General features: G+C 40.1%; 1 protein-coding gene across 1 annotated transcript in view; it reads right to left on the reverse strand.

Annotated features, from left to right (window-relative positions):
- ALMS1 (ALMS1, centrosome and basal body associated protein) overlaps positions 1–27,267 on the reverse strand; it is a 126,982-nt gene that overhangs the window by 53,280 nt on the left and 46,435 nt on the right. The window contains exons 12-15 of the mRNA XM_015571463.1: positions 20,792–24,805; positions 19,595–19,725; positions 13,890–15,379; positions 1,982–2,220 (exon numbers count right to left, since the gene is read on the reverse strand). Coding sequence (XP_015426949.1) covers positions 1,982–2,220; positions 13,890–15,379; positions 19,595–19,725; positions 20,792–24,805 — 5,874 coding nt within the window. The remainder of the gene's footprint in view (positions 1–1,981; positions 2,221–13,889; positions 15,380–19,594; positions 19,726–20,791; positions 24,806–27,267) is intronic.

The following is a 27,267-nucleotide window of genomic DNA, read 5'->3' on the forward strand; positions in this document are numbered from 1 at the left end:
CATTCTGGGTGGGGCAGTCCAATAAGGGGTGGGACCGCAGGTGGTTGGCCAGCGAGCCCCACCTACGATTGGGCGGGTTTGCTGGCCTCAGTGGGTGTCATTACGACCGGTCATTTGGGTTTTTCTGATGTTATGGTCGCTGGCTTTTTATATATATAGACTAGAGGCCCAGTGCACAAAAATTTGTGCATTCAGAGGGGAGGGCGTTCCCTCAGCCCGGCCTGTACCCTCTCGCAGTCTGGGACCCCTCAGGGGATGACCACATGCTGGCTGAGGCCCGCTCCCCGGGGGATTGGGCCTAAGATGGCAATCAGACATCCCTCTGGGAGCCCGGCAGCCCTCGGGGGATGTCCACTTGCCAGCAGGGAGCAGGCCTAAACTGCAGTCAGACATCCTTAGCGCTGCTGAGGAGGCAGGAGAGGCTCCCACCACCACTGCTGTACTGGCAGCCATCAGCTTGGCTTGTGGCTGAGCAGAGCTCCTCCCATGTGAGAGCGACCTGACCACCAGAGGGCAGCTCCTGCATTGAGAGTCTGCCCTCTGGTGGCCAGTGTGTGTCATAGTGACCAGTCATTCCCAGTCTTTCTGCTGTTAGGGTCAGTTTGCATATTACCCTTTTACTATATAGGATGGAGGTCTGGTGCATGGGTGGGGGCCGGCTGGTTTGCCCTGAAGGGTGTCCCGGATCAGGGCAGGGGTCCCGCTTGGGTGCCTGGCCAGCCTGGATGAGGGGATGATGGCTGTTTGCAGCTGGTCACACCCTCTTCGGGGTGGGTGTCCCCACTGGGGTGCCTTGCCAGTCTGGGTGAGGGGCTGAGGGCCCGTTTTCAGGCTGGTGGGTGACTGAAGCTCCCAACCTCTCCTTTTTTTCTTTTTCTTTTTTTATTCTGGGATTTATTTACCTTCTATGGCTGTCACTGGAACTGAGAGCCGGCTTTAGCTCTGAGGCTCGGCTCCAGCTCTGAGACCTGGGTTGCTGAAAGCAGGTATCTGGTTTGTTTGGGTTCTATAATTGTAACACTGTTGCAGTCCTGCTCGCTCCAGCTCTGACGGCTGAAAGCAGGTTTCTGGAGTTTGTTTAGGTTCTATAATTGCAACATAGTTGCTTAGAGTGCAAACTCAGAGGCTGGCAGCGGCAGGCGGGGAACCTTGGCTTCCTCCATCACTGGAGCAAGCAAGCCTCCTCCTGTTCACTTCAGCTGCCTGGCTGCCAGCTGCCATCTTGGTTGGCAGTTAATTTGCATATCTCACTGATCGGCCAATGGGAAGGGTAGCGAAGTTACGGTTAATTACCATGTTTCTCTATTATTAGATAGGATAAGCACTATTAAAGTTACTGTCTCAATAATAGCACAGCACTCTAAATAAGATGACTAGTTGCTTACCAAAATCCGTCTCTTCACTGTGGAAAACACAGCTAAACTATTCTTAGCCTATAAAAAATAATTTCGGACACTTTCAGGCCTAGCCCATAAAAACTTTCAGACACTTGCTTCCAGTTGACTGTGATAGTGAATTCAAGGTAACCTTGAATTCCATGTTTCAAAGGCAGCAGAGCCACAGCCAACCTGGGTCCATGGTCATTGTTTTATGATATTGTATTTGCATTGTTATATATATTTGTATCTATTTATTATAAAGCGTAACATTTACTATAAGACAAAATGCCAATAATTCACCTGCCCACCTAAAATCAAACCTCTATAGTTTTCAAGTTTTTCTGAAATATTTTTCTTATTACAAGTAATAAGCAGCATGTCAACCATAAGCAACATGAGTTCCATATATGTTAACTCTACTGGAAATTAAGATAAAAACATAATAATCACATTCTTTTTATAAAAGATAAATATAATCATGTGGCTCTAAGGTTTACGAGTAAAATTAGGTTTTCTGACTAGAAAGACACAATCACAAATTTCTAAGATAATTACACATAAAAGTAGGTAATCTGACCTAAAATACAATCACATTCTCTTACCTTTGTTAGTGTCACGAGGAACAGCAATCTGTTGGACTGAAGATGATGAAGCAAACTTGTTAGGAGCTTTGTCCAGCTTCTGGGAACTAAGCTCTGGAATTTCACGTTGACCATCGTCAGCATTAATAAAAATCTGAGATGAAAACATAGCTTTTCCTGGACTTTCTGTTGTAATCTGAGTGACTGCATCAGATAATTTTCTAGAGGCGGAAAGTGGAATCTTAACCTTCTCCAGTGATCTGAGCAAATAAGAGAAAGGACACAGCAGGTCATATCCTTGGCTTATAAAATGCCATAATATCTTTCCAAAAGTGGCTTCAAGGTATATTTAAGTAGTTTCAGGGAATGTTTTGCGCAGACACGAGAAATGGTTATTTCTGTAGCTGCCTTCACTTTCTTGGATACTTACAATGCAAACACACATGAGTTTACTTTTAAAATCTACTTTTAATTTCAATTTAGAATGCTATTATGTAATTTAGCTGAGGAAAGAGTACTTTTTAGTTCAAGTGAAAATACATTCATTTTTTAAAAAATTACCAGAAGTGCCAAAACCAGTTTGGCTCAGTGGATAGAGCGTTAGCCTGCGGACTGAAAGGTCTCAGGTTCGATTCCAGGCAAGGGCATGTACCTTGGTTGAGGGCACATCCCCAGTGGGAGATGTGCAGGAGGCAGCTGATCGATGTTTCTCTCTCATCGATGTTTCTAACTCTCTATCTCTCTCCCTTCCTCTCTGTAAAAAATTAATAAAATATATATTTTTTAAAAATTACCAGAGGTTCACTGTAAGTTAGAGGACTGTACTAAATGTATAGATACAAAGATAAATAAGAAACAAAGTCTTCCCTCAAGAAGTCAGTGGGGGAACCAGAAGTTTTCAATGTTATAATAACTAGTGTTACAATAACATTTTAAGATTATAGAACATTCATAGTCAAACAGAATGGAGTAATGACTGAATCCTATCCTATATAATAAAAGGCTAACATGCAAATTGACCCAATGGCAGAACAACTGGTCGCTATGACAAGCACTGACCATCAGAGGGCAGACGCTCAAGGTAGGAGCTGCCCCCTGGTGGTCAGTGCGCTCCCACAAGGGGAGCACTGCTTAGCCAGAAGCCGGGCTCACGGCTGGCCAGTGCAGCAGCGGTGGCAGGAGCCTCTCCCACCTCCGCAGCAGGACTAAGGATGTCCAACTGCTGTCCAACCCATGAGGAGTGGGCCTAAGCCATCGGTCAGACATCCCCTGAGGGCTCCTGGACTGCAAAAGGGCACAGGCCAAGCTGAGGGAAACCCCCCCCCTCCCACCCAGCTGTGAGTGCATGAATTTCATGCACTGGGCCTCTAGTAAGTAATAGGAGAGAAAAGACAAATACAAATCTTATTTACTGAAGAGTTCCAAATAATATATGTAGATACCACTACCCCCTCACCCTAGCCCAAGGGGTAAAGTTTAATCTCTCCTTCCTTGAGTATAGATTGAATTTAGTGACTGAATTCCAAACAAAATATAAAAAGGGAGAAATAGTAACTTACAATGGAGAAACCTGGCAAACACCATGTTATTTACCCAAGTAATAAAGGTATACATCACCAGTGATGTAATGTGGATGTCACATACTCTACTATGATGTGATGAGAAGGGTACTTCCCTTCTGTGGTATTCTTTGCTCCAGTCTAATCATGAGAAAAGCACCAGTCAAACCCAGATTGAGGGTCATTTTACAAAATATCTGACCACTATTCCTCAAGATAAGCAATGATGAACGATCATAGACCAGAGGAGACTAAGAAGAGATATGACAACTAACTAAATTGAAAGTGATATACTGAATTGGGTTCAAGAACCAAAAAAAGGTCATTAATGGAAAAATATGTAAAATCCAAATAAAGTCTGGAGTTTAGTGAATAGTAATATACAAATGTACGCTTCTTAATTTTGACAAAGATACTATGCTAATAGATGTTAACAATAGAAAAAACTTAGGGAGGGGTACAGAGACTTCTATTATATTTATACTAGAGACCCGGTGCACAAACATTTGTGCACGGGGGGGAGGTCCCTCAGCCCGGCCTGTGCCCTCTCGCAGTCTGGGACCCCTCCGGAGATAACGACCTGCTGGCTTAGGCCTGCTCCCGGGTGGCAGAGGGCAGGCCCAATACCTATGTGCAGCCCCTGGTTGGGCTCAGAACAGGGCCGATTGGGGAGTTGGGGTGCCGCCCCCTGTCATGCACAGTGCAGGGCGGATCGGGAGGTTGCGATGCCACCCTCAGTCATGCTCAGGGTAGGGCTGGTTGGGGGGTTGGGGCACCGCCCCGTCACACTCAAGGCAGGGTCGATAGGGAGGTTGCGGTGCCACCCCGTCACACACAGAGCAGGGCCCATCAGGGGGTTGAAGAGCTCCCCGCTGTCACGCACAGAGCTGCTGGGCAATCAGGGGTTTGGTCGCTGCCCCCTGTCACGCTGATCCCGGTGCTGGGAGGTCTCCTTGCTCCACTGATCCCGCGGTCCTGAGGCCTCGCGGCTCCGCTGATCACGGGGTCCTGAGGCCTCGCTGCCCTGCTGCTTCAGGGCTCTTTGGCTTCGCTCTGCTTGGAGCCTGAGTATGCAAATTAACCACCATCTTTTACCTTCTATAATTGAAACATTGTATCTTTTGGAGTTGTTGCTTCAGGAGCTCAGAGCCCCGCAGCTGTAGATGGGGAACCTTGGCTTCCTCCATCCCTGGGGCAACCAAGCCTCCTGTTCTCAGCTGCCTGGCTGCCGGCCGCCATCTTGGCTGTCAGTTAATTTGCATATCTCGCTGATTAGTCAATGGGAAGGGTAGCAGTTGTACACCAATTACCATGTTTCTTTTTTATTAGTGTAGATGATATAAAAAGGCTAGGATAACATCCGCTGATCCCGGGCCAGAAGGCCTGTCTGCTCCACTGTTCCCGAGCCCCCCGTAGCTGCAGACGGGGAACCTTGGCTTCCTCATCGCTGGGGAAACCAAGCCTCCTGTTCTCAGTTGCCTGGCTGCCGGCACCATCTTGGCTGACAGTTAATTTGCATATCGCCCTGATTAGCCAATGGGAAGGGTAGCGGTCGTATGCCAATTACCATGTTTCTGTTTTATTAGATTAGGTATTTTCTGTAAACCTAAAATTATTCAAAAATAGTTTACTTTAAAAATGGAGTAATAGTATATTATATTCGATTCATATCTATATCACAAGAACAAAAGAACTTTTGAATTTATACCCTCTGCCTACTATTCAATAATTGAAAAAACAATCATGAAAAAAGAAAGTAATAGGCCAATAACTCTTATAAATATAAAAGCAAAAATCCTAAATAAGCCCCAGCTGGTTTGGCTCAGCGTCAGCCTGTAGACTGAAGGGTCCCGGGTTCGATTCTGGTCAAGGGCACATGCCTGGGTTGTGGACTCGATCCCCAGTAGGAGGCGTGCAGGAGACAGCCAATCAATGAGTCTCATCATTGATGTTTCTATCATTCTCTCCTCTCCCTTCCTCTCTGAAATCAATAAAAATATATATTTTAAAAAAATCCTAAACAAAATGTTAGAAAACCAAATGTGTGTGTGTGTGTGTGTGTGTGTGTGTGTGAGTGCGCGCGCGCGCGCGAGAGAGAGAGAGAGAGAGAGCGAGCATTCCTACCAAAGAGGTTTACTCCAGAAATGCAAGATAAGTTAACATTCAAAAATCAATCAATATGATTCACCACCACCAATAAAATAAGGATAAGCCGAGACCGGTTTGGCTCAGTGGATAGAGCGTCGGCCTGCGGACTGAAAGGTCCCAGGTTCGATTCTGGTTAAGGGCATGTACCTGGGTGCGGGCACATCCCCAGTAGGAGATGTGCAGGAGGCAGCTGATCGATGTTTCTAACTATCTCTCTCCCTTCCTCTCTGTAAAAAATCAATAAAATATATATATTAAAAAATAAGGATAAAATGCATACAATTACATCAATATGGTCAGATTAAACATTTGATAAAATGTAATAATCAGGTATAAAATTTGTTGCAAAGGGAAACTACAAAACAACTTTAGAGAAACTATCCTAATTATTGTGAAATGTAGTAATTGTTCATTGTGAGATTAGGAACAAAATAAGAATGCGAACTCTTACCATTTCTACTGAACATTTTAGTAAAGGTCTTAAAAGGTATCAGCAGTTAAAACAGGAAAAAGAAATCAGGATAAGAGAAGAAGAAATAATACTGTCACTTTTTATATTTGATATAATTTTGATAGAAAATCGAAAACAATCTACAGATAAGGTATTAGAATAAGCTTTTAAAAAAGTTGCCAGAGCCCTAGCCAGCGTGGCTCAGTGGATAGTGTTGGCCTGCGGACTGAAGGGTTGCAGGCTTGATTCCGGTCAAGGGTATATGCCTGGGTTGCAGGCTTGGTCCCCAGAGGGGGGTGTGCAGAAGACAGCTGATCAATGCTTCTCTCTCATCATTGATGTTTCTATCTCTCCCTTCCTCTCTGAAATCAATAAAAATATATTTTTTAAAAAGTTGCCAGGTATAAAATCAAATTTTTAAAAATACACATTTTTTAGTATCAGAAGTTATAAAATTGTGGGTGGGTGGGAAGAAATCAACCAAAGAACTTGTATACATATATGCATAACCCATGAACACAGACAATAGGGTGGTGAAAGCTGGGGTGGGCTAGAAGGGGTCAATGGGGGGAGAGGGGAAGGAAGGGACATGTAATACTTTCAACAATTAAGATTTAATTTTAAAAAAAGAAGTTATAAAATTGAAAGCTAAAAATCATATCATACATAATATTATCAAAAATATAAAATACCTAATAAGTACAGTAAAAGATACAAACACTCTAGGTAAGGTATTATTAATGTATCACAGAGAGAACTTAAAGGTGATCTAAAATTGGATCCACTTCTAGGTAAGATGTTGTAGGTAGCTACAGGCCATCATTCCTGATGTAATAAGCAAAGTTGAATAAGTTATAGAAATCATACTAAAAAAATTAGAGAGCTATGGGAGCAATCAGGGAACAATATCAACTAACTAGAGGCTCAGTGCACGAATTTGTACACCAATGGGATCCCTTGGCCTGGCCTGCGGGATTGGGCCAAAACTGGCTCTCCGACATCCCCTGAGGGGTCCCGGATTGCAAGAGGACACAGGCCAGGCCGAGGGACCCCAACTGTGCATGACTGATGCCAGGGAGGGACGTGGGAGGTTGGCCAGCTGGGGAGGGACTGTGGGAGGAGTCCAAGGCACGTCTGACCTATCTTGCACAGTCCTGATAGGCTGGACTAACCTACTGGTCAGAGCTAAACTACTGGAGCAAGCTAACCTACCAGTCATAGAGTCTGCCCCCTGGTGGTCAGTGCACGTCATAGAGAGTGGTTGAGCAGACTTAGCATATCATTAGCATACTAGAGGCCTGGTGCACAAAATTCGAGTACTGAAAGGGGGGAGGTCCCTCAGCCCGGCATGCAACCTCTCGCAGTTCAGGACCCCTCAGGGGATGTCTACCTGCTGGCTTAGGCCCGACCTCCCCCCCCCACCGGGAGGATTGGGCAGTCAGACATCCCTCTCGCAGTCCAGGGCTCTCGCAGTCCAGGACTCCTCCCCTGTGGGAGCCTGCCTGCGAATTTTCCCGCCACCACCTCTGCACTCGCCAGCCGTGACCCTGGCTTCTGGCTGAGTGGCGCTCCCCTGTGGGAGAGCACTGACCATCAGGGGGAAGCTCCTGCATTGAGCGTCTGCCCCTTGGTGGTCAGTGCACATCATAGCGACTGGTTGTTCTGCCATTTGGTCAATTTGCATATAAGGGTTTTATTATATAGGATTATGCTTTGATTGAATGGCCAACCTGACACTTAGCATATTAGGCTTTTATTATATAGGATATGATAGAGGGGCATTTTAGAAATTATGGGCAGGAGCTTGGTATACGTCAGGGGTGGGAAACCACAGGCTGCAAAAGACCTGTGAAATCATTTGGTCTGGCCCTGCCAAAGCATTAGTGATGAGTTAGTTAAATGTGTGACCAAATATATCAGGCTGATTTTTTATGTTAATTTTGTATGGCCCAAGAATGATGTTATATTCAAATGGCCCTTGGCAGATAAAAGGTTCCCCACTCTGGTAGAAGTAGATATACTCCACTGGAAAGAGAAACCACCATAGGTTTTGATCAACCCATGGGTGGCATGAAAGAATGAAATCTAGCAGAATGCCAAGCTGATTTCCACCACACGACATTTCCTTAGTGTCAGGGTGGTATGGGAGGATGGGGGACTGAGCCAGAAAAGCAGAGTGAAATTCTCTTGCACAGTGAAGGCACTAACCAACCAAATCCCATTAGATAGAGGGACCTATGATAAACATCAGGCCTCCTCCTCACATTTGCCAGATTTTGAACCTGGGTAAGGCAGGAAGCTAAATAACTTAATCCTGAAAGGGGAGAACTTTCAAGGTGAGGAATTCAGACCTATAAAACTAGCAATAAAAAAAAATTCACAGTGCCACCCTCAAGAAGGGGGCTGAGTAAGAAAACAGTGCAATCACTTGTCATCTTTTGAGCGCTTATGAGAAATTTCCATTGAGAAAATGTAACCACAAAAATACACAGCTGGTTTCCCCTTATATTTGCCACTGTAAAGCTGTGAGGGCTGAGAATCTAAAGAGCTAAATTCAAACATCTGAAAGACTGAACTATGGTATCTCACTATATTTAATTATTGAAGAATCAAAGACTTGTCAGCTTAAAACAAAAGTCCAAACAAATCATTAAAAATCATAGGTAGTCCAACCCAGCTCTGACCTAGTAAAATTCCTGAAATGATTAAGAGAAAAGGAAAAATCCTCTCTGTTGCAAAGTAATAGCATTTTCAGTCTCTATAATTTTTTTTTTTTCACAATGTCCAGCATACAAGCAAAAGTTGTAAAATTTGTGAAGCAGGAAAAAGTAAAAAGTGAGAGGGCGAAAAAAAGAAAAATTGATTTACAGGAGATTGAGATAATGAAGTTAGCACAGAAGAATTTTAAAATGATTATTAATATATTAAAATAGCAAAAGATGGGAATAATGGTAAAAATATAAAGAAATTTCAAGAGAAAATTGGAATCTATTTTAAAAATAAAATACAAATAAATAAAAGAGAAGTGCACTGATCTCCAGGAGACCTCAGGAAATACCAAAAGAAATTTTTTTAGGCTGAAGTAAAACGATCCAACAAAAGTACAGAACTGCAGGAAATAATGAAGAGCACTTAATAATGTGTAGCATGTACATATACATATGGAGACATACATTCACACACCTTTTTATATATACATTTATGTTGTTCTATATTTCACATAATGAAATAAACCAAGCAACAATAACAATTGTTGGGAATTTATAAATGTGGAGAATATTGGTAGACACTACTTTAGCTAAGTGATCAAGGTTAATATCACACACACACATAAAAAGTTTAACATCACCAGTAATGCATGTTAATATAATATGTTCCCTGATGAGATGCTTTAAAAATGCCTAACCTCAATCTAATCTTGAGACAACAAGAAACAGCCAACCTGAAAAACTTCCTCAAAAATAACTAATTCTCTTCAAAGTGTCAAGTTGATGAAAAATAAGGAAAGACTGAGAAACTGCCACAGATTGAAGGCAACTAAGAAGATATGAAACCTACAATGCAAGGTGGCATCTTAGATTGGATCTGAAACAGAGAAGGTTCATTTGTGGAAAAACCAGGTGAAATCCCAACCAATCTTTATTTTAGTTACAATTTTATATGAAGGATAATTTCTTAGTTTTGGTAAATGTTTTATAATGTTAACATGAGGGGAAATTTTTGTAAAGGGCATATTGCCAACCTCTAAGATATCCCCCAATGATTTCTGCCTCCTGGTATTTATAATCTTGTGTAATACCTAACCCTTCAGGATGGGCTGAAAATAGTGATTTATTTCTACCTAATAATGTGGCAGAGTGGTGAAATTCACTTCCAAGGTTAGGTTACATAAAGACTGTGGCTTTTGTCCTGAAGCCCTCTTGCACTCTTACTTGCTTTGCTCACTCTGAAGGAAATTTAGCTATGATATTGGAGCTGCCCATATAGAAGAAGTAACTGATGCCTCTAGCCAACAGCTATGTGAGCAAGCTTGGAAGCATATCCTCTCAGTCAAACACAGCTGAGATTAGACCATAGCTACAGCCAATACCTTGTTTGCAACCTTGTGAGGGACCCTGCGCCAGAAGCACCGAGCTAAGCCATGCCTAGATTTCAGACCCACAGAAACTTGGGGATAATATTGTTTTAAGCTGCTATATTTCAGGGTAATATGTTACACATCAATAAATAAACTACTATTTTTTTGCAACTCCTCTTTAAGTTGAAAATTATCTCAGAATAAAAAAGTTTAAAAATATTTAGTACTTGCATATGTTCTATGCAAACATAGTCATGCCTTGCCTAATGACGGAGACACATTCTGAGAAATGCATCCTTAGACGATTTTGTTGTACAAATATCACAGAATGCACTTACACAAACCTAGATGGTATAGCCCAGTGGTCGGCAAACTCATTAGTCAATAGAGCCAAATATCAACAGTACGACGATTGAAATTTCTTTTGAGAGCCAAATTTTTTAAACTTAAACTATATAGGTAGGTACATTGTTATTAATTTAATTAGGGTACTCCTAAGGCTTAGGAAGAGCCCTACTCAAGGGGCCAAAGAGCCGCATGTGGCTCGCGAGCCGCAGTTTACCGACCACTGGTAGCCTAATACACACCTACGCTCTATGATACAGCCCATTGCTCCTGGGCTATAAGCCTGTATAGTGCCTTACTGTATTAAATACTGTAGGCAACTGTAACAAAATGCTAAATATTTGTGTGCCTAAACATATCTAAATATAGAAAAGGTACAGGAAGCCTAACCCGTTTGGCTAAGTGGATAGAAGGTCAACCTGTAGACTGAAAGGTCCCAGGTTCGATTTCGGTCAAGGGCATGTACCTTGATTGCAGGCACATCTCCAGTAGGAGGTGTGCAGGAGGCAGATGATCGATGTTTCTCTTTCATCTATGTTTCTAACTCTCTATCTCTCTCCCTTCCTCTCTGTCAAAAAAAAAAAAATCAATCAATTAAAAAAGAAAAAAAGAAAGAAAAGGTACAGTAAAAATATGGTGTAAAAGATTTAAAATGGTACACCTGTACAGGACACTTACCATGAATGTGACTAGAACAAGTTATGAGTGAGTCAGTGAGTGAGTGGTAAGTGAATGTGGAGGCCCACTTTATACACACTGTAAACCTAAACTACACTAAATTTATTTTTAAAACACCCTTTTTCTTCAATAATAAATTAACAGCTTACTGTAACATTTTTTTACTTTAACATTTTTAACAGCTTAAAAACACATTGTATGGCTGCACAAAAATAGTTTTTCCTCCATATTCTTATTCTATAACCTTCTATTTAAAACTTTAAAAATATTTTTTACTTTTTAAAACTTTTTGTTAAAAACTATGATATAAACACACACATTAGCCTGGGCCTCCACAGGATCAGAATCATCAATATCATTGTCTTCCACCTTTACATCTTGTCCCACTGGAAGGTCTTTAGAGGTAATGACACACATGGAGCTGTCATCTCTTATGATAAGAATGCCTTCTTTTGAAATACCTCATGAAGAACCTGCCTGAAATATGTCCATGGTGGCTTGCTTGGGTGATTATTTTTATCATAGATTTGCTTGTAGGTAGGTGATGCACCGTGAACATTCCTCTCAGTTGATGAAAACCCTTCAGTGTTGAGGCCCATGTTTTCAAAAGTTTTAAGGAGCTTGTTGAAGTCTGCAAAGGCTTCTGCTAACCGCTTCACTGTGCATTTTCTTGGGGGTTCCTCTTCTTTTTCTTCTGCAGTTTCCTTTTCTCTTGGCCGCTTCTTCAGCTATGTATTCCTGCTCTAGTTCCAACCACTCCACATTAGTCAATTCCTCAAGAACCACATCTAGGAACTCTCCAATGTCATCCTTATCCACACCCAGATTACAGCTGTTTGTCATCTCAACTTCAACCTTGTTGATTTTTGCAACCTCTTTATCTTTTGGCAAATCCTTTGGAGTCACAGACGTCATTAGGCAATAAGAATTTTTTTAATGAAAAAATTAGTAAAATGCCACCTCCAGCACAATGGTCATTATAATCTTATAGGACCACTGTCATATATGTAACCCATCACTGACCTAAATATTGTTATGTGGTAGATGACTGTATATATACACAAATAAATGTGTTATGTATATATAGTTTGAATTATTTATGGACACTGGAGTCAGACACACCTAGGTTCAAATGCCACCTCCAACACTTAATGGTCATGTGATCTGAGGCAAAACATTTAAGTCTTAGGCTTTTAAAAATCTATAAATTGAGATAATATTATCTGATTATACTGAAAAAAATAATATAGGCCACGGCTAGCATTTAGTACATTCTGAACAAATGGCATTATTAATTCATATTTATAATCATCTATAATTTTCTCATTCAAGGAACTCAGCTCCAATAACTAAGCATTTTATCATTTTGATGAGTTTAAATACTGTACATAAACTTGTCAATCTTTTAATTTTTAAACATTTTTCAAAAATAATTATCAATATTGATTTCTACAATACACTATTATTTGTAACATTGAAACTAGAGATTCACCTTGTTTGTTGTTTGTTTTGCCACAATTCAATTCTCAATCACTAACTTTTAGACATTTCATTTGGACATATGAGTGCCAAAAATATTAAATGACTTATCCAAGAAGATAGTTAGTAGAAGAGCTAGAAGTATAGCTCAAGGTTTGGAGAAACAATATCATGTGATAAACAAACTCTTGCTTTGATTAAAAAGTCTGTATGTGAACGCCCCATCTGCTGCTTACAATCAGCATTATTTGAGAAAATGCTGTTTGCTGACAAAGTAGCAATGTCCATGTCTCAGTTTCCTGGAGGGTAAATATGGATGCCACCATCAACGCATAGGATTATCATGAGTATTAAATGAGATAACATATACAAGACCCTCACTGCCAAGAATACCATATGTGGATGTTGAAAAAACATTTTCTCCCCTTTCTCCTTTCCAAGGCCAGTGCTTTCCACTATGACATGTTGCCTACTCAACTATAAGATGGAAACATTAGCCATAACAGAATGTTAGGAGTCTCGTGTGAGAGACTAATGTAAAACTGAATTAATGACAGTCTTAAATTTAGGCTGAATAATATCAATCTAATGCATTTATCCGAGCTGGTTTTTCTTTCCTATAATACACTGTGAAGTAGGGCATCACATCAGGGAGTACAGTATTTTGATTTGCATTACTGGTGAGGTTAAACCTTGATTACTTGGCTAAAGTGATGTTTGCCAGAATTTTCCACTGAAAAGTTACCTTTTTACATTGTAAATACTAAATATTTGAGGGGAATCATAAAATGGAAACGAAGAGAGGGGGGAAAAAGGAGAGCGCACATGCAGGAGAGGGAGCATGTGCATGCATCCTTTCCCAAAGCCTGGTCTTCAGCATATCTTCAACACAGTAAGTAAGGAACTAGTAACTTGTACCACTGCATGATCAAAGAGTCTTCTCAAAATAATTCAATGTTTTAAATACTTGAAGCCAAGATTATCAAAAGCCCTTTGAAAGTATAAACACATTACTTTCAGATGTCTTTACTTTGGTATTTATCTCTTGAAAGACTTCCAGCAGGATCATTAGATACAATCTGCCCTAAGAGAATCATACTGCTCCCCCCCAAAAAACTTACATTTGCTTAAATATTTAAAACCCGTTATGACAAATTCCATCAGCTTGCTTGTTATCACAAAGAGACTCACCGATCTGCAGATACTGGAGTCCTTTCTGGATTGTAATATTCTTCCAAATCTGAAAAGTTCACTTGTGTTTGCTTTGAGGTTACTATCTGGCTATTCTGAAAACGTATGGTTTTCAAGTCCTGAGAAATAATATTACTATCTGGAAGAGACTGTATGACTTGAAAGTCCGGTGAAGATTTAGGTCCTAGAGAACCTAAAGATTCTTGATCATGTACTATAAGTTTACCGGTCAGTAATTTGGAGGTTGGTTCCAATGATCTTGAAGATATAGTTTGTAGGTCAGAGTTAAACTCACTATTCATCCTTGTTTTAGAAGCTGAATCCAATGAAAGAAACCTTTTATCTAAGGTTCCACTATCCAACTTGGAGGAAGTCTTGGGAGAAAGAGTTATACGAACAAAAGAAAGTACCTTTTTGTTTGAAGGTGGAGTAGATGGAGTAGTTACTAATGTATATTGATCTGGCAATGATTGGGAAACCACATCATTGATTTTATTAGTTTCAACGTTTAAATTAGAAATGTATGATTTAGGCTCTTGTTGATCCTTGTTTTCTACTACATAATCCTGACCTTGAGGAAGGGGGGAATATTGTTTTCTCATTTGGTGATCTATATCAGGGCCCCTGCTTTGTTCAAAGAGCTGACGCTGTTCAAGAAATATAGAAGAAGGAAGGTCTGGAGCTATATAACTCTGACCTTGAGGAAGGGGAGAGTGGCTTATTCTCATCTGATGATCTACCTGTGGGGTTTTGCTTTGTTCAAAGAGTTCTCGGTTTTCAAGAAAAATGTGACAAGGAAGATTTGGAGCTACATAATGCTGATGTGAAGGAGGAGGAGGAGGAGGTTTTCTTATATAGTGATCTGCATGTGGGACTTTGCAGAACTCAGGTTGTTCAAAAAATATGGGTGGAGAATTTGGAGTTACAGATGCTCTAGTATACTGGCTATCTTCAGTAACACCAACCTTAAGAACAGAGGAATCTGAAAAGCATTTAGAATGTCGGTGAGATGAAAAAGTGATGGAGGTAGTAAACTTTTTCATGGATTCTGGGGACAGCATTTGTGATGAAGAATGACAATCCATTTCTTCAGGTAGCACATAAGTAGGTTCTACTAATTCTGACAGCCAAGGGTCCATATTTTCACGGAATGGCATTCGAAAACCCTTGCTAATTTTGAAGTCATCAGTTGTAAAGTTCTGAATTGGGGAACGACTTTGTAACTGCAAGGAATTCCAAACTTTGAAACGGGTGTTGCTCTGGTCTAGTGATTTGGAAAGGTTGATGTGCCTGCTTCTCCATGATGATGGGCTCCGGTGTCCTCTGATAATTTCCAAGGGTTCAGGTGATCTGAAGATACAAGGATGGCTGTCCAACTGTGATTGTTTAGGAGTTAGAGTCCTGAAACATCCTTTCTCATGGCTCTCAATAATAATATGACCACAGACAGCTTCTGGATGGCATCTTATTCCCTGTGGACTCCGTAAACCCTAGAAAATATAAAGATCTTACTTGAAGTAGTCCAAATAGTTATACAAAAATCACTTTGCTGATATTTTACAATAAAACAGGTAAGAACATAAGAATAAGACAATTAATTATAGAATAAAATGGCCCATGACCACGCAGTTAATTTCTTTTAAAAATTTTTCACTGAAGTAACAAAAGCAAAGACTACTATTGCCCCCCAGTAGTAATCTCACCCAAGTTTTAATCAAATACCTACCTTATCCATGGGCCTTGATTTATTTTCTTGGCTGCACCCCAACAAATGAGGGGATGCTTATGAACAGGATTTCAAACTATCATTTATCTACTGATGTTCTCTTTGGCATTTTTGCTTTACTCAAATGTTTCATATGCTAGGTGACCAAAATCCTGCCAGTGGCTGTTGATATCTGCACCATCTAGACAGTGCCCTTGATTTTCCCTAAACACTAATGCCTAGGCATCACAGGGTCAATTGTGATGAGAAAACAGCTATTTTGAGTTGCTGCCTAGATATTTTACAGTATGACAACCCTGTTCACACTCAGAGCACAGACAGTTAGATAAGGCCCTGAATTTAGGATTCCTGCCAGAAGTTCCCTCTTTGCTTTTCCCACGCCACCTTTAAAAATAACCACTTAGAACTGAGTCTGTGAAAAGTCACTGACCGCCACTTCAACCATCTTATAAGTAGTTAGTGCTTGCTACCCTGCTCTTTATCTCCTGCTCATGAGGAGGACTGTCCATCCCTCAGCCTGCCCACTCACCCAGGCTTCTGAGATTTGTAAGTAATAACTCCTGTGACTTTACTTCCTTTGTGTAAGTGTACTAAAACTATGCCTTTAATCAAAATGACCCTAGGGCAGGGGTGGGCAAACTTTTTGACTCGAGGGTCACAATGGGTTCTTAAACTGGACCGGAGGGCCGGAACAAAAGCATGGATGGAGTGTTCGTGTGAACAAATATAAATTCAAAGTAAACATCATTACATAAAAGGGTACAGTCTTTTTTTTTTTTTAGTTTTATTTATTTGCCCACGGCTGCCCTAGAGGTTTTTCAGTTCCCCAAAGTGGAAGTTCTGATGTTGAGAAAGCTATCTGCCTAGCCCATGTGGGTAGTATGTGCCTACATTCAAGAGATTATAATCTGAATTTTTTAATTTAATACACCAGCTACAGGCTCCACAACACAGCATACTACAAAGAAAAAAAGAGCAAGCATATAACTAGATATAGTAGGAATATTGCGATTACCAGACAAGGAATTTAAAATAACTATGATTAATATGCTAAGGGCTCTAATGGATAAAGTGAATAGCATGCAAGAACATAAACACAATGTAAGCAGAGAGATGAAAATCCTAAGAAAGAATGAAAAAAGAAATGCTAGAGATAAAAAACACTAACAGAAATGAAGAATGCTTTGATGGGTTCTTTAGTAGACTGCACATGGCCAAGGCTAGAATCTTGAGCTTCAGGAGAGTTCAACAGAAACCTCCAAAACTAAAATGTAAAAGAAGGAAAAACCCCAGACCAAAACATCAAATGAGTCCAGGACAAGATATTAATACATTAACAACAAAAATACCAAAAAGAGAAGAAAACCAAAAAGAACACCCCCCACAAAACAAAACACCCCCCACAAAACCAGAAATACTACAACTAGACATAACATTTTCAAAGCAAAGAAAAGCAAACATAAAGAAAAAAAAATCTTGAAATAAGCCAAGGGGACAAAACACCTTATCTACAGAAAAGCAAAGAATTACACCTGACTTTTCCGCAGAAATCATGCAAGCAAGAAGAGAATAGAGTGAAGTATTTAAAATGTTGAGAGAAAAAAATCCAACCCACTTAGCATTCTATACCCTTCAAACTGAACAAGAAATAAGACTTTCGCAGACAAATTAAAATAGAGGGAATTTATGCCAGTAGATGCAACAAATGTTAACAGAAAAACTTAACAGAGAAAAATACTGGTCAAAAACTCAGATCTACATAAAGAAAGAAAGAACATCAAAGAAAGAAACAGTGAAGGTAAAAAAAACCAAATACAACCTTTTTCTTATACCAAACTTATCCAAAAAAATAGTTTGAAACATTGCTATGTATGCATATATGTACATGTACGTGTGCATGCATACTTGTGTGTGTGTATAAACTGAATGACAGGAATGACAGGAAGGAAGAATTAGGATTATTTTATTAGAAGATACCACGCTACCTGTGAAGTGAGTGGTACAGTGTTATTTAAAATTGATGCAGTCGTTAAGTATATGATACAAATTCGAGGGCAATCATTGAAAATGTAGAAAATGTATGTATAACTGGCATCCTAAAAAATGAGAGAAAATGTAATCATAAAATGCTCAATTAAAACCACAAAGGGCCCTAGCCAGTTTAGCTCACTTGATAGAGCATTGGCCTGCAGACTGAAGGATCCCAGGTTCAATTCCGGTCAAGAACACATGCCCAGGTTGCAGGCCCGATCTCTAGTAGGGGATGTGCAGGAGGCAGCTGATCAATAATTCTCTCTCATCATTGATGTTTACATCATTCTCTCCCTCTCCCTTCCTCTCTGAAATCAATAAAAATATAAATATATTAAAAAAATAAAAAATAAAACCACAAAAGGAAGAAAGAGTGGAAGACAAAACTGGAAACAAAGAACAAGGGCAACAAGTAGAAAACAGTAACGAAGGTGGAAGATACTAACCAACTATATCAATAATTGTTTTAAAAGTAAATTGTTTAAGCCTTGGCTGGGTGGCTCAGTTGGTTGGAGTGTTATCCCATCCACCAAAAGATTGCAAGTTTAATTCCCAATCAGGGCACATACCTAGGTTGTGGGTTCAATCCCCCAGGGCACATACAGGAGGCAACAGGTCAATGTTTCTCTCTCACATCAATGTTCCCTTCTCTCTCTAAAATCAATGAAAACATATCTTTGGGTGAGGATTTAAAAAAAAAAAGTCTACACATACAATAGCTATATTGACTTTTGCAGATTTAATAATAATAAGAGCTGACAATTACTGAACACTAATTAGATATCACACAGTCTACTAAGTATTTTATAGACATTATTTCCTATAAGCCATACCCAAACTCTCTAAGACAGGTATTATTACACCGTATTACTACTCATAATAGCAGACCAAATGCCCCATCAACAAGAGAATAAACTGATAATTTCACACACTAAACTACTTACAAAAATAAAAAATAAACTATAGCTACATAGAAAAATCTCAAAAAACCTAAGATTATATGAAAAACAATTCTCATAAGTATATCATGTTAATTCCATATATTATAGAATTAAAAACCATACTGAACAGCAAGAAAATCAACACATGTTATGATAAGTAGTAAAGGAGATATGACTGGAGAAGGGTACACACAGGACTTCAGTGTCATTGGTGACATTCTATTTCTCAAGCTGAATGGCTGATATACAGGAATTTCACTTTATTCCTTACATACATGTTTCATATCTATTTTGTAATCATGAAACAGTAGGAGGAAAATAAGTACTATTAAAAAGGAAGTGGTTTATACATAGACTATTTTAGGTCCGTGTTCCTAAGCAGAGGATATACATCTGAAAATAGCTGGACTTTATCAGCATCTCAAGATATCACCTTCAAGAGAAATAAGAGTGACAACAATCTATACTAATAAAAGGGTAATATGCTAATTAGACCAGACGTCTTCCGGACCACCTTCCAGACAAAGCCATGGTGGCAGGGCCGAAGCAAAGGCAGTTAGGGGTGATCAGGCCGGTAGGAGAGAACAGTTAGGAGGATCAGGCTGGCAGGGGAGAGCAGTTAGTGGGGTCAGGCCAGCAGGCAGGTGAGCGGTTAGAAGCCAGTGGTCTGGGATTACAAGAGGGATGTCCAACTGCCGGATTGGACAGGGTACAGGCCTGGATTGGACAGGGTACAGGCCAGGCTGAGCGACACCACTCCCACTCCCCAAAATATTGATAAAAGTAATCCTCTTATTTCTCAAAGGAGGTAAATTTTTTCAACAGATTAATTTGGAATAAATCAAAACCTATAGAATCGAATCCTTAATCTTTTGAAGAAGACTCTTAACACTTTAAGCCAAAGACTATCAGTTACTCAGCTAGAGTCATCAACACCCAAATAAGAGATCCAAATTCTACTACTATTTCTTTCACATTTTCTTTTCATTTCTAGATTTCTTTTATACCTTGGACAAGTCAGTTCTCTCATGGCCAAACAACTTTGCTTTGATCTCTTCTACTTTTCTCCTGTCATCTTCATTTAATTCTGAAATGGAGTAGCCACACTCACGAGCCATATTAAACTTCAGATTCCAGGCTAAAGAGAAAGCACAAAAACACTTGAGATAATACAATGCAAAAGTGAGAATTTTTCAATGATTATAAGAGCACAAAAATCATCATTATACCTAATTTAATGGCTCCCATATGCTTAGCAAAAAGTGTGTGCTCTAAATTATGACAAACTATTAGAAGTTCTAGAGAGAGATCATTTCATTGAAGAGTCTGATTTTTTTAAACACACATTCTACAGATTTTTCTCCAACAATGCCATTTTAATTAAATATGGTATTCAATCATTTTTATCCCAATGTTCCTTTTAATCAGGACAGTCCCTTTGTCTTCCCCATTTGCTCCGGCTACAATTTCTGCCACTTCCACAAGAGCTGATATTTTAAAATAAATAAAACTTGGGGACTTTTTTTTAGCAAATCAAAATATGCTTAAGTGATAAAAGGAATTGCTTAGGCAGTTCATCTCAAGGAAAGATTCCCAGGTAGGTCTGTATTGCTTATGTTACCCTTCCAAATATATTCCCCATATTGTCCTGAATATTTTTTAATGGAATTCTACTATTAGAAATTAAAAGGATTAATAAATATTCTTTCAACCTCTAAGCCAAGTTCTAGTGTGAAATACCTTGATTAGTTTTTTCCAATGTCTACCTAAAATCTGCTCCTAGAATTTTATTATCAAAGGGGATGAGAAAGTAAATGCAGTTTTATTATTATACAGTGGTTTAGAGCAGAGAAAATTGGGTGGTTTTTTTCTGCCTCCAAAATAAGGACACTATCATGGGAGGATTAGGGAAAACATGAGTGCTTTGGGAGTTAGGAAACTTCAAGCTCTCTACTTACTCTCCTCTCCTTCTGACATCAGAACTAACTTTTCCTAAGTCCCTAAACTCAGACTAGCACTATTAATCCTGTGAGTTAGCTGCATTTTTGGTTAAATGGGCTTATTCTGGATGCAGAAAATGCAATCATCCTAACAGTTCTATAAGAAAATAAATTTAGAATGCCAAATACTTAACTTTAAATAAATTACTAAACTACAATGTTTATAAGCTTCATCTGCCTTTATAACAAATAATCAGTTCCTACCTCGTGCTCGTACCCGGCATTGCTCTTCCTCTGCATTTCTGAGAATTTGTTTAGCATGATTCAATGAGGATTCACATTTCAGAAGGTTTTTCACGTGTGCAGCCAGTGAATCCACACTACTACCACGCCCTTCATCACTCTCTGACACACACTCTTCCTCTCTACTATCTGTCATACTTGTCTTCGGTGAAGTACATGGAAACAAGTTTAGAAGAACATCAGAAACTGATTCAAAGGAATTACTGTCCCATGAGCAGGAACTTGCATCACTACTTGAATCACTTTTTATGATAGTCATCATAGGGATAAGAATTTTATTCCCAAGGGTTCCACTACACCCTTCAGGTTCAGATCTCATTACAGGTCTGGCTGCTTTATATTGCCTACGAGTTTCATCTAATGCCATTCTGGCTTTGATTTCTGCTTCCTGTAGAGGACTTCTAACTGCAGTTGACCTAACAAACTCCCAATTTTCAATGTCTCCCTGGCATTTCAGATTTGTCTGTGTACTAATATCCTTCTGTAGGTACTTGTTTGGATTCTCTTTTGTGAATGACTGTCTCTGAGGCAAATCAATGTTAGATTTATCAGTTGTAGGGGGTTCTTTGAAGCAAACCACCTTCTTAGATTGAATAAATGAAATGTCATTAACATCTCTGAATGGCACAAGGGGAGCAGGAAAATTGCATCGTTTCAGTGCTATATTTTCTGCCTCCATTAAAAGTGTCCGAATCTCTTTAAGAGTTTTAGAACCATTATCTGTACCCTGGAATTCCTCAGAGCCAGTATCTTCAAAACCTGAAGGTTCTGGCTTATTTATTACAACTCTACCATCAGCTTGAGAATTTAAGGGCATATTGTTTGACATAATACTAGAGTTAGAAGAATCCAAATGATCTTTTGGCTTTTGGACATGGTCTGAAGAAAACTTGTGCTTCTCACTATGTGAATAAGTATCAGGGTAAACGGCTGATAACCCAGTAATCTGATCAGCTTGCCTAAGACCACTTGAGAACTTCAGGGCATCTTTAGTTAGATGTCCATTTGGCAAATTCTGTTCACAGAATTTATTTTGTTTTTCTCTATGTGAAAAAAAATGAGGAGGAGCTGTTGGTAACACAGTTTTTTGGTCTGCTGGTTTAGGAATTGTTGATACTGTCAGTACATCTTCAGTTAGATGTTTGTCTGACAATTCCTGCGGACAGACAATATTAGATTTTTCTCTGTGTGAATAGGAACTAGGAAGAGGTATTGGTACCCTAGAATTCACGTCAGTTGATTCAGGAACAGATGAGATCTTCTGAATATCTTCACTATGTTGTCTAGTTGGCAAATGCTGTTTAAAGAAAATACTGGGCGTTACTCTCTGAGAGTGAGAATTAGGAAAAACTGTCAGTAACGGAGTCTGCTGGCCGTTTGGTTCAATCACAGCTAAATTCTTGGGTTTCTCTATCTGTGCATAGGAAATGAGGGGAGCTGTTGGAAACTCAGTTTTCTGGTCATCTGGTAAAATCACAGTTGAAATCCTGGGTTTTTCTTTATGTGAATAAGAACTAGACGATCCTTCTGGTATCTCAGTCTTCTGGTCAACTGGTCCAGGAAGAGCAAAAACTTTGAAAGCTTCCTCGGTAATATCTGGCAACTCCTGCTGGTAAAAAATATTGCCCTTCTCTCTATATGAGGAGGAACCTGAGGGGATTATTCGTATCCCAGTCTTCTGGTCAGTTGGTCCAGGAACAGCTGAAACTTCCCAAGTTTTTTCAGTAATATCTGGCAACTCCTGGTAAGAAATGATGGGGCCCTCTCTATATGAGTAGGAAGAAGAGGGCACAATTCGTACACCAGTCTTCTGGTCAACTGATCCAGGAATTGCTAAAAGTTTTGAAGCATCTTCATTATGATCTGGCAATTCTTGCTGATAAGAAATGATAGGCTTCTCTCCAGGAGAGTAGGAAATAGAGGTTACTACTGGTATCCCAGTTTTCTGCTCAGCTGGTCCAGAAACCCCTAAAATTTCTAAAGCCTCTTTAGTAAGATCTTGCTGGTAAGAAATGATGGGCTTCTCTCTGTGAGAGTAGGAAGTAGAGGATACTGTAGGTAACCCAGTCTTCTGGTCAGCTGGTCCAGTAGAAGAAACATTCAGAGCCTCTTCTGTGAGATGGGTATCTGGTAAGGCCTGTTGGTAAAAAATAATGGACTTCCCTCCAGGTGAATAGGAACTTGGAGGTACTGTTGGTATCCCAGGCTTCTGATCACCTGTGCCAGGAACAGCTGAGACTTTCAGAGCCTTTTCAGCTAGCTGACTATCTGGCAACCCTTGTTGGTAGAAAATACTGGACTCTTCTCCGGGTGAGTAGAAACTAGAAGGTTCTGATGGCAACCCAGTCTTCTGGTCAGCTGGTCCAGAAACAGTTGAAACTTTCAGAGCCTCTTCAAGTCGAAGACTATCTGGCAAGGCCTGTGGTGAGATAATAATATGCTTCTCTCTATGAGGATAGGAAGTAGAGGGTAATGTTTGTATCCTAGGCTTCTGGTCAGATGGTCCAGAAATGGTGGAAACTTTCAGGGCCTCTTCAGTCGGATGACTATCTGCTAATGCCTGTTGGTAGAAAGTACTGGACTTCTCTTCAAATGAGAACCCAGAGGAGCCTGGTGGTATCCCAGTGTTCTGCTCACCTGGTCCTGGAACAGATGAAACTTTTAGAGCCTCTTCAGTGAGATGACTATCGGGAAACTCCTGCTGGTAAAAAATGATGGGTTTCTCTCTATGTGAGTAGGCACTAGATGGTCCTGTTTGTATCCCAGTGTTCTGGTCAGTTTGTCCAGGAATAGATGAAATTTTCTGAGCCTGTTCAGTTAGTTGACTATCTGTCAACTTCTGCTGATAGAAAAAACTGGTCTCTCCATGTGAATAAGTACAGGTTCCTGTTGGTATCCTAGCCTTCTGGTCAGCAAACCTATAAACAGCTGTAGCTTGTTGAGACTGCTCGGTTAGATGACCCCCCGGCAAAGTCTGTTGGTACAAAATATGGGGCTTCTCTCCATGTGAGTAAGAAGTTGAGGTTCCAGTCTTCTGGTCAGCAAATCCAGAGAGAGCTGCAGCTTGTTGAGACTGTTCAGCTGGATGACTAACTGGCAACTCTTGCTGGTAGAAAATACTGGGCTCCTCTCTATGTGAGTAAGCAGAGGATACTATTGGTATGCCTGTGTTCTGCTCTGTGGACCCAGGAGTAACAGAAACTTTCACAGCCTGCTCAGTTAGATGATTTTCTGGAAATGTCTGTTGATAGAAAATATGGGGCTTCTCTCTGTGTGAGTAAGAAGCTGAGGTTCCTGTTGGTATCCCAGTCTTCTGGCCAGCAAATCCAGAGATGGCAGCAGCTTGTTGAGATTGCTCAGTTAGATGGTTCTCAGGCAACGGCTGTTGATAGAAAATATGGGGCTTCTCTCTATGTGAGTATAAAGTAGAGGAATCTGTTGGTATCACCGTCACTTGATCAGCTGGTCCAGGAACAAATGAACCGTTCAGAGCCTGTTCAGTTAGACTGTCTGGCAGCAGTGGCTGAGAAAAAACATTGTGCTTCTCTCTATGTGTATAGGAACTAGAAGGTACTGTTGTTTTCTCGCTCTTCTGATCAACAGGTCCAATAACAGCTGAAACTCTTAGAGCCTCTTCAATTTGATGACTGTCTCTCAAGGCCTGTGGGTAGAAAATGTTGGGCTTTTCTCTTAGTGAGTAGGAACTAAAGGGTACTGTTGAAATTCCAGCCTGCTGGTCAGCTAGTTTTGGAACAGGTAAGGCTTGTAGAGTCTCTTCAGTTACATGACCATTTGCCAATCTCTGTTGGTAGAGAGTATTAGTATTCTCCACAGAAGATCTTACAGCCAACTGAGAAAAGTCCTCAGAAGACAAGGGTAAATGAGATCCAATGCCTGAATCTCCAGAAGTGGTAGTGATGTCGGCTTTCAAGTTGGATTGGGTAATTTCACTTATGCCTGCTTTAGAAATATCTCCTAAAGAAAAAGAAATTTGTTAATAGTATATATTGCTTTAATTGAAAAATATTTCTTGCCCTGGCTGCTTTAGTTCAATTGGTAGGAATGTTATTCCATACACTGAAAGGTCACAGGTTCGATTCCCAGTTAGGACACATAACCAGGTTGTGGTTTCAATCATTGGTTGGGATACATACGACGGGCAACTTATCGATGTTTTCTTTTTCTCTCTCTCCACCCCGCCTCCCCTATCCCTTTCTCTCTAATATCAATAAAAACATGTCCTGTGAGGATTTTAAAAAAAACAACCAAACCTGGTTCCTGGACCCCCATCAGAAAATGAGATTCCATTGGTCTGGGGTAGACCCTATACATTAGTATAAAAGAAAAAAAAAGAAAGAAAGCTTTTCTTCCTTAGGACTTTATATTCTAGAAAGGAACCCTAAAGAAATCCTATATAGCCAAACCGGTTTGGCTCAGTGAATAGAGCGTCGGGCTGCGGACTGAAAGGTCCCAGGTTCAATTCTGGTCAAGGGCATGTACCTTGGTTGTGGGCACATCCCCAGTAGGAGGTGTGTAGGAGGCAGCTGGTTGATGTTTCTCTCCCATCGATGTTTCTAAACTCTCTATCCCTCTCCCTTTCTCTCTGTAAAAAAATCAATAAAATATACTTAAAAAATGGTCCCGCAGATTGGGGCTGAGCAAAATGGGCCAGACATACCCTGGAGCCCTCCCGTGGTCCTTCCCTGGCTGGCCAACCTCCTGCATCCCTCTCTGGCCCCGATCATGCACCAGTGGGGTCCCTCACCCTGGCCTGTGCCTCTCACAATCCAGGACCCCTCGGGATGTCAGAGAGCTGATTTCAGCCTGATCCCGCAGACCAGGCCAAGGGACCCCACTGGTGCACGAGTTCGTGCACTGGGCCTCTAGGACAGCGGCTGCCTACCTTTCAGACCTCAAGGACCACCAGTAGTCTGTGGACCACCAGTTGGAGACCCCTGCTCAAAGGTTTCCCTAACCCCTTCCCCAGCAGAAACGTGTATACTCGTTTTCACAAAATGTTCTTTTTCAGTCGTCGACGAGTATACTAAGAAAATATGGTAAAAAAATATGGTTTATAGGAAGACGAGTTACAAACTGTTTTCATAACCAGCATCAAAAATACTATATAGAACCAAAATAAAAAAATTAGTCTGAAAAAGAAACGTTTTTAACAAAAAAATTGTTGGGGAAGGGGTTAAACTAGCGGCACCAACCTTTCAGACCTTTTGGACCACCAGTGGTCTGCAGACCACCAGTTGGCAACCACTGCTCAAATAGTCAATTAAAGACACCAATATTTACACTCAAAGATAATTATTACAAAGCCATTTAAAGCAGCAATCTAATGCGTAAATAATTTAAATGCTCAACAACAGAACTATAGATTAAAAATGTCAGTATAGACATTTGATGAAATATTATGCAGATCTTTTGGTGATTTTTAAAGAATTTTAAATGTGATGTGAAAATGCTGCCTACTCTGGGATTTGATTTCACACTCCTTATAAGCTAACAAGTTAGCCTTTTACTGTGTCATGTATGCTAGCAGAAGATATGACACTCCTCAATTGCAACAAAATATTTTATTCCATGAGATAGCAAAGGATCATCAGCTTATTTTCATGAGTTTCTCTTTTCCCCTACAAGGGCAATGCAATATGGCTCAGACAAATGCTATACATGCAGTGGGTTTAAGTGGCTCGGCTGATAAGTGTACCCATTATAAGATATGTATTTTTAACTATATGAAACTGTAAACTCTAAAGGTTACACTAAGGAGTTTGAACTTAATTCTATATGGCATAGGGAATTATTGACAGACATGAGCAGATGTGTATTGTAGAAATACAAGTTCTGGATTGGAAAGGGAATACAAAAGTGTAAGCAGTGCTGTCTCATCAAACTTTCTGCAACAATGGAAATTCAGTATATTTGTATTGTCCAAAGAAAGTAAATAACTCTAAATAAAAATAGTTCTAAATAGCAGAGGAAAATAAATGAATGCAATAGAAATGGCAAGATTTGACAAGAAATGCATTCATGTATTTGTTCATTCAAAAAAATAGAGTATTACCTACAACAATCAAGGCTTAACTACAACAAGACTGCACACAAAGACCACAAGGGGGTGCACCAAGAAAGCATAAAAAATGCGGAGACAAAGAAACAGGACACAAATGACAGAAATGGAGGATATAGAGTTCAAAACCACCCTTTTAAGGTTTCTCAAGAACTGTCTAGAAGCCGCCAATAAACTTAGTAAGGTCCTCGAAAAGACTGGTGAGACTGCCGATAAATATAGTGAGATCCTCAAGAAATCTAATGAGACCCTCGATGTTGTGATAAAGAACCAACTAGAAATTAAGCATACACTGACTGAAATAAAAAATATTATACTGAGACCGAACAGCAGACCACAGGAGTGCAAGAATCAAGTC

This window comes from Myotis davidii, unplaced genomic scaffold (genome assembly GCF_000327345.1).
Source record: "Myotis davidii unplaced genomic scaffold, ASM32734v1 scaffold247, whole genome shotgun sequence".
NCBI classification, from domain to species: domain Eukaryota; kingdom Metazoa; phylum Chordata; class Mammalia; order Chiroptera; family Vespertilionidae; genus Myotis; species Myotis davidii.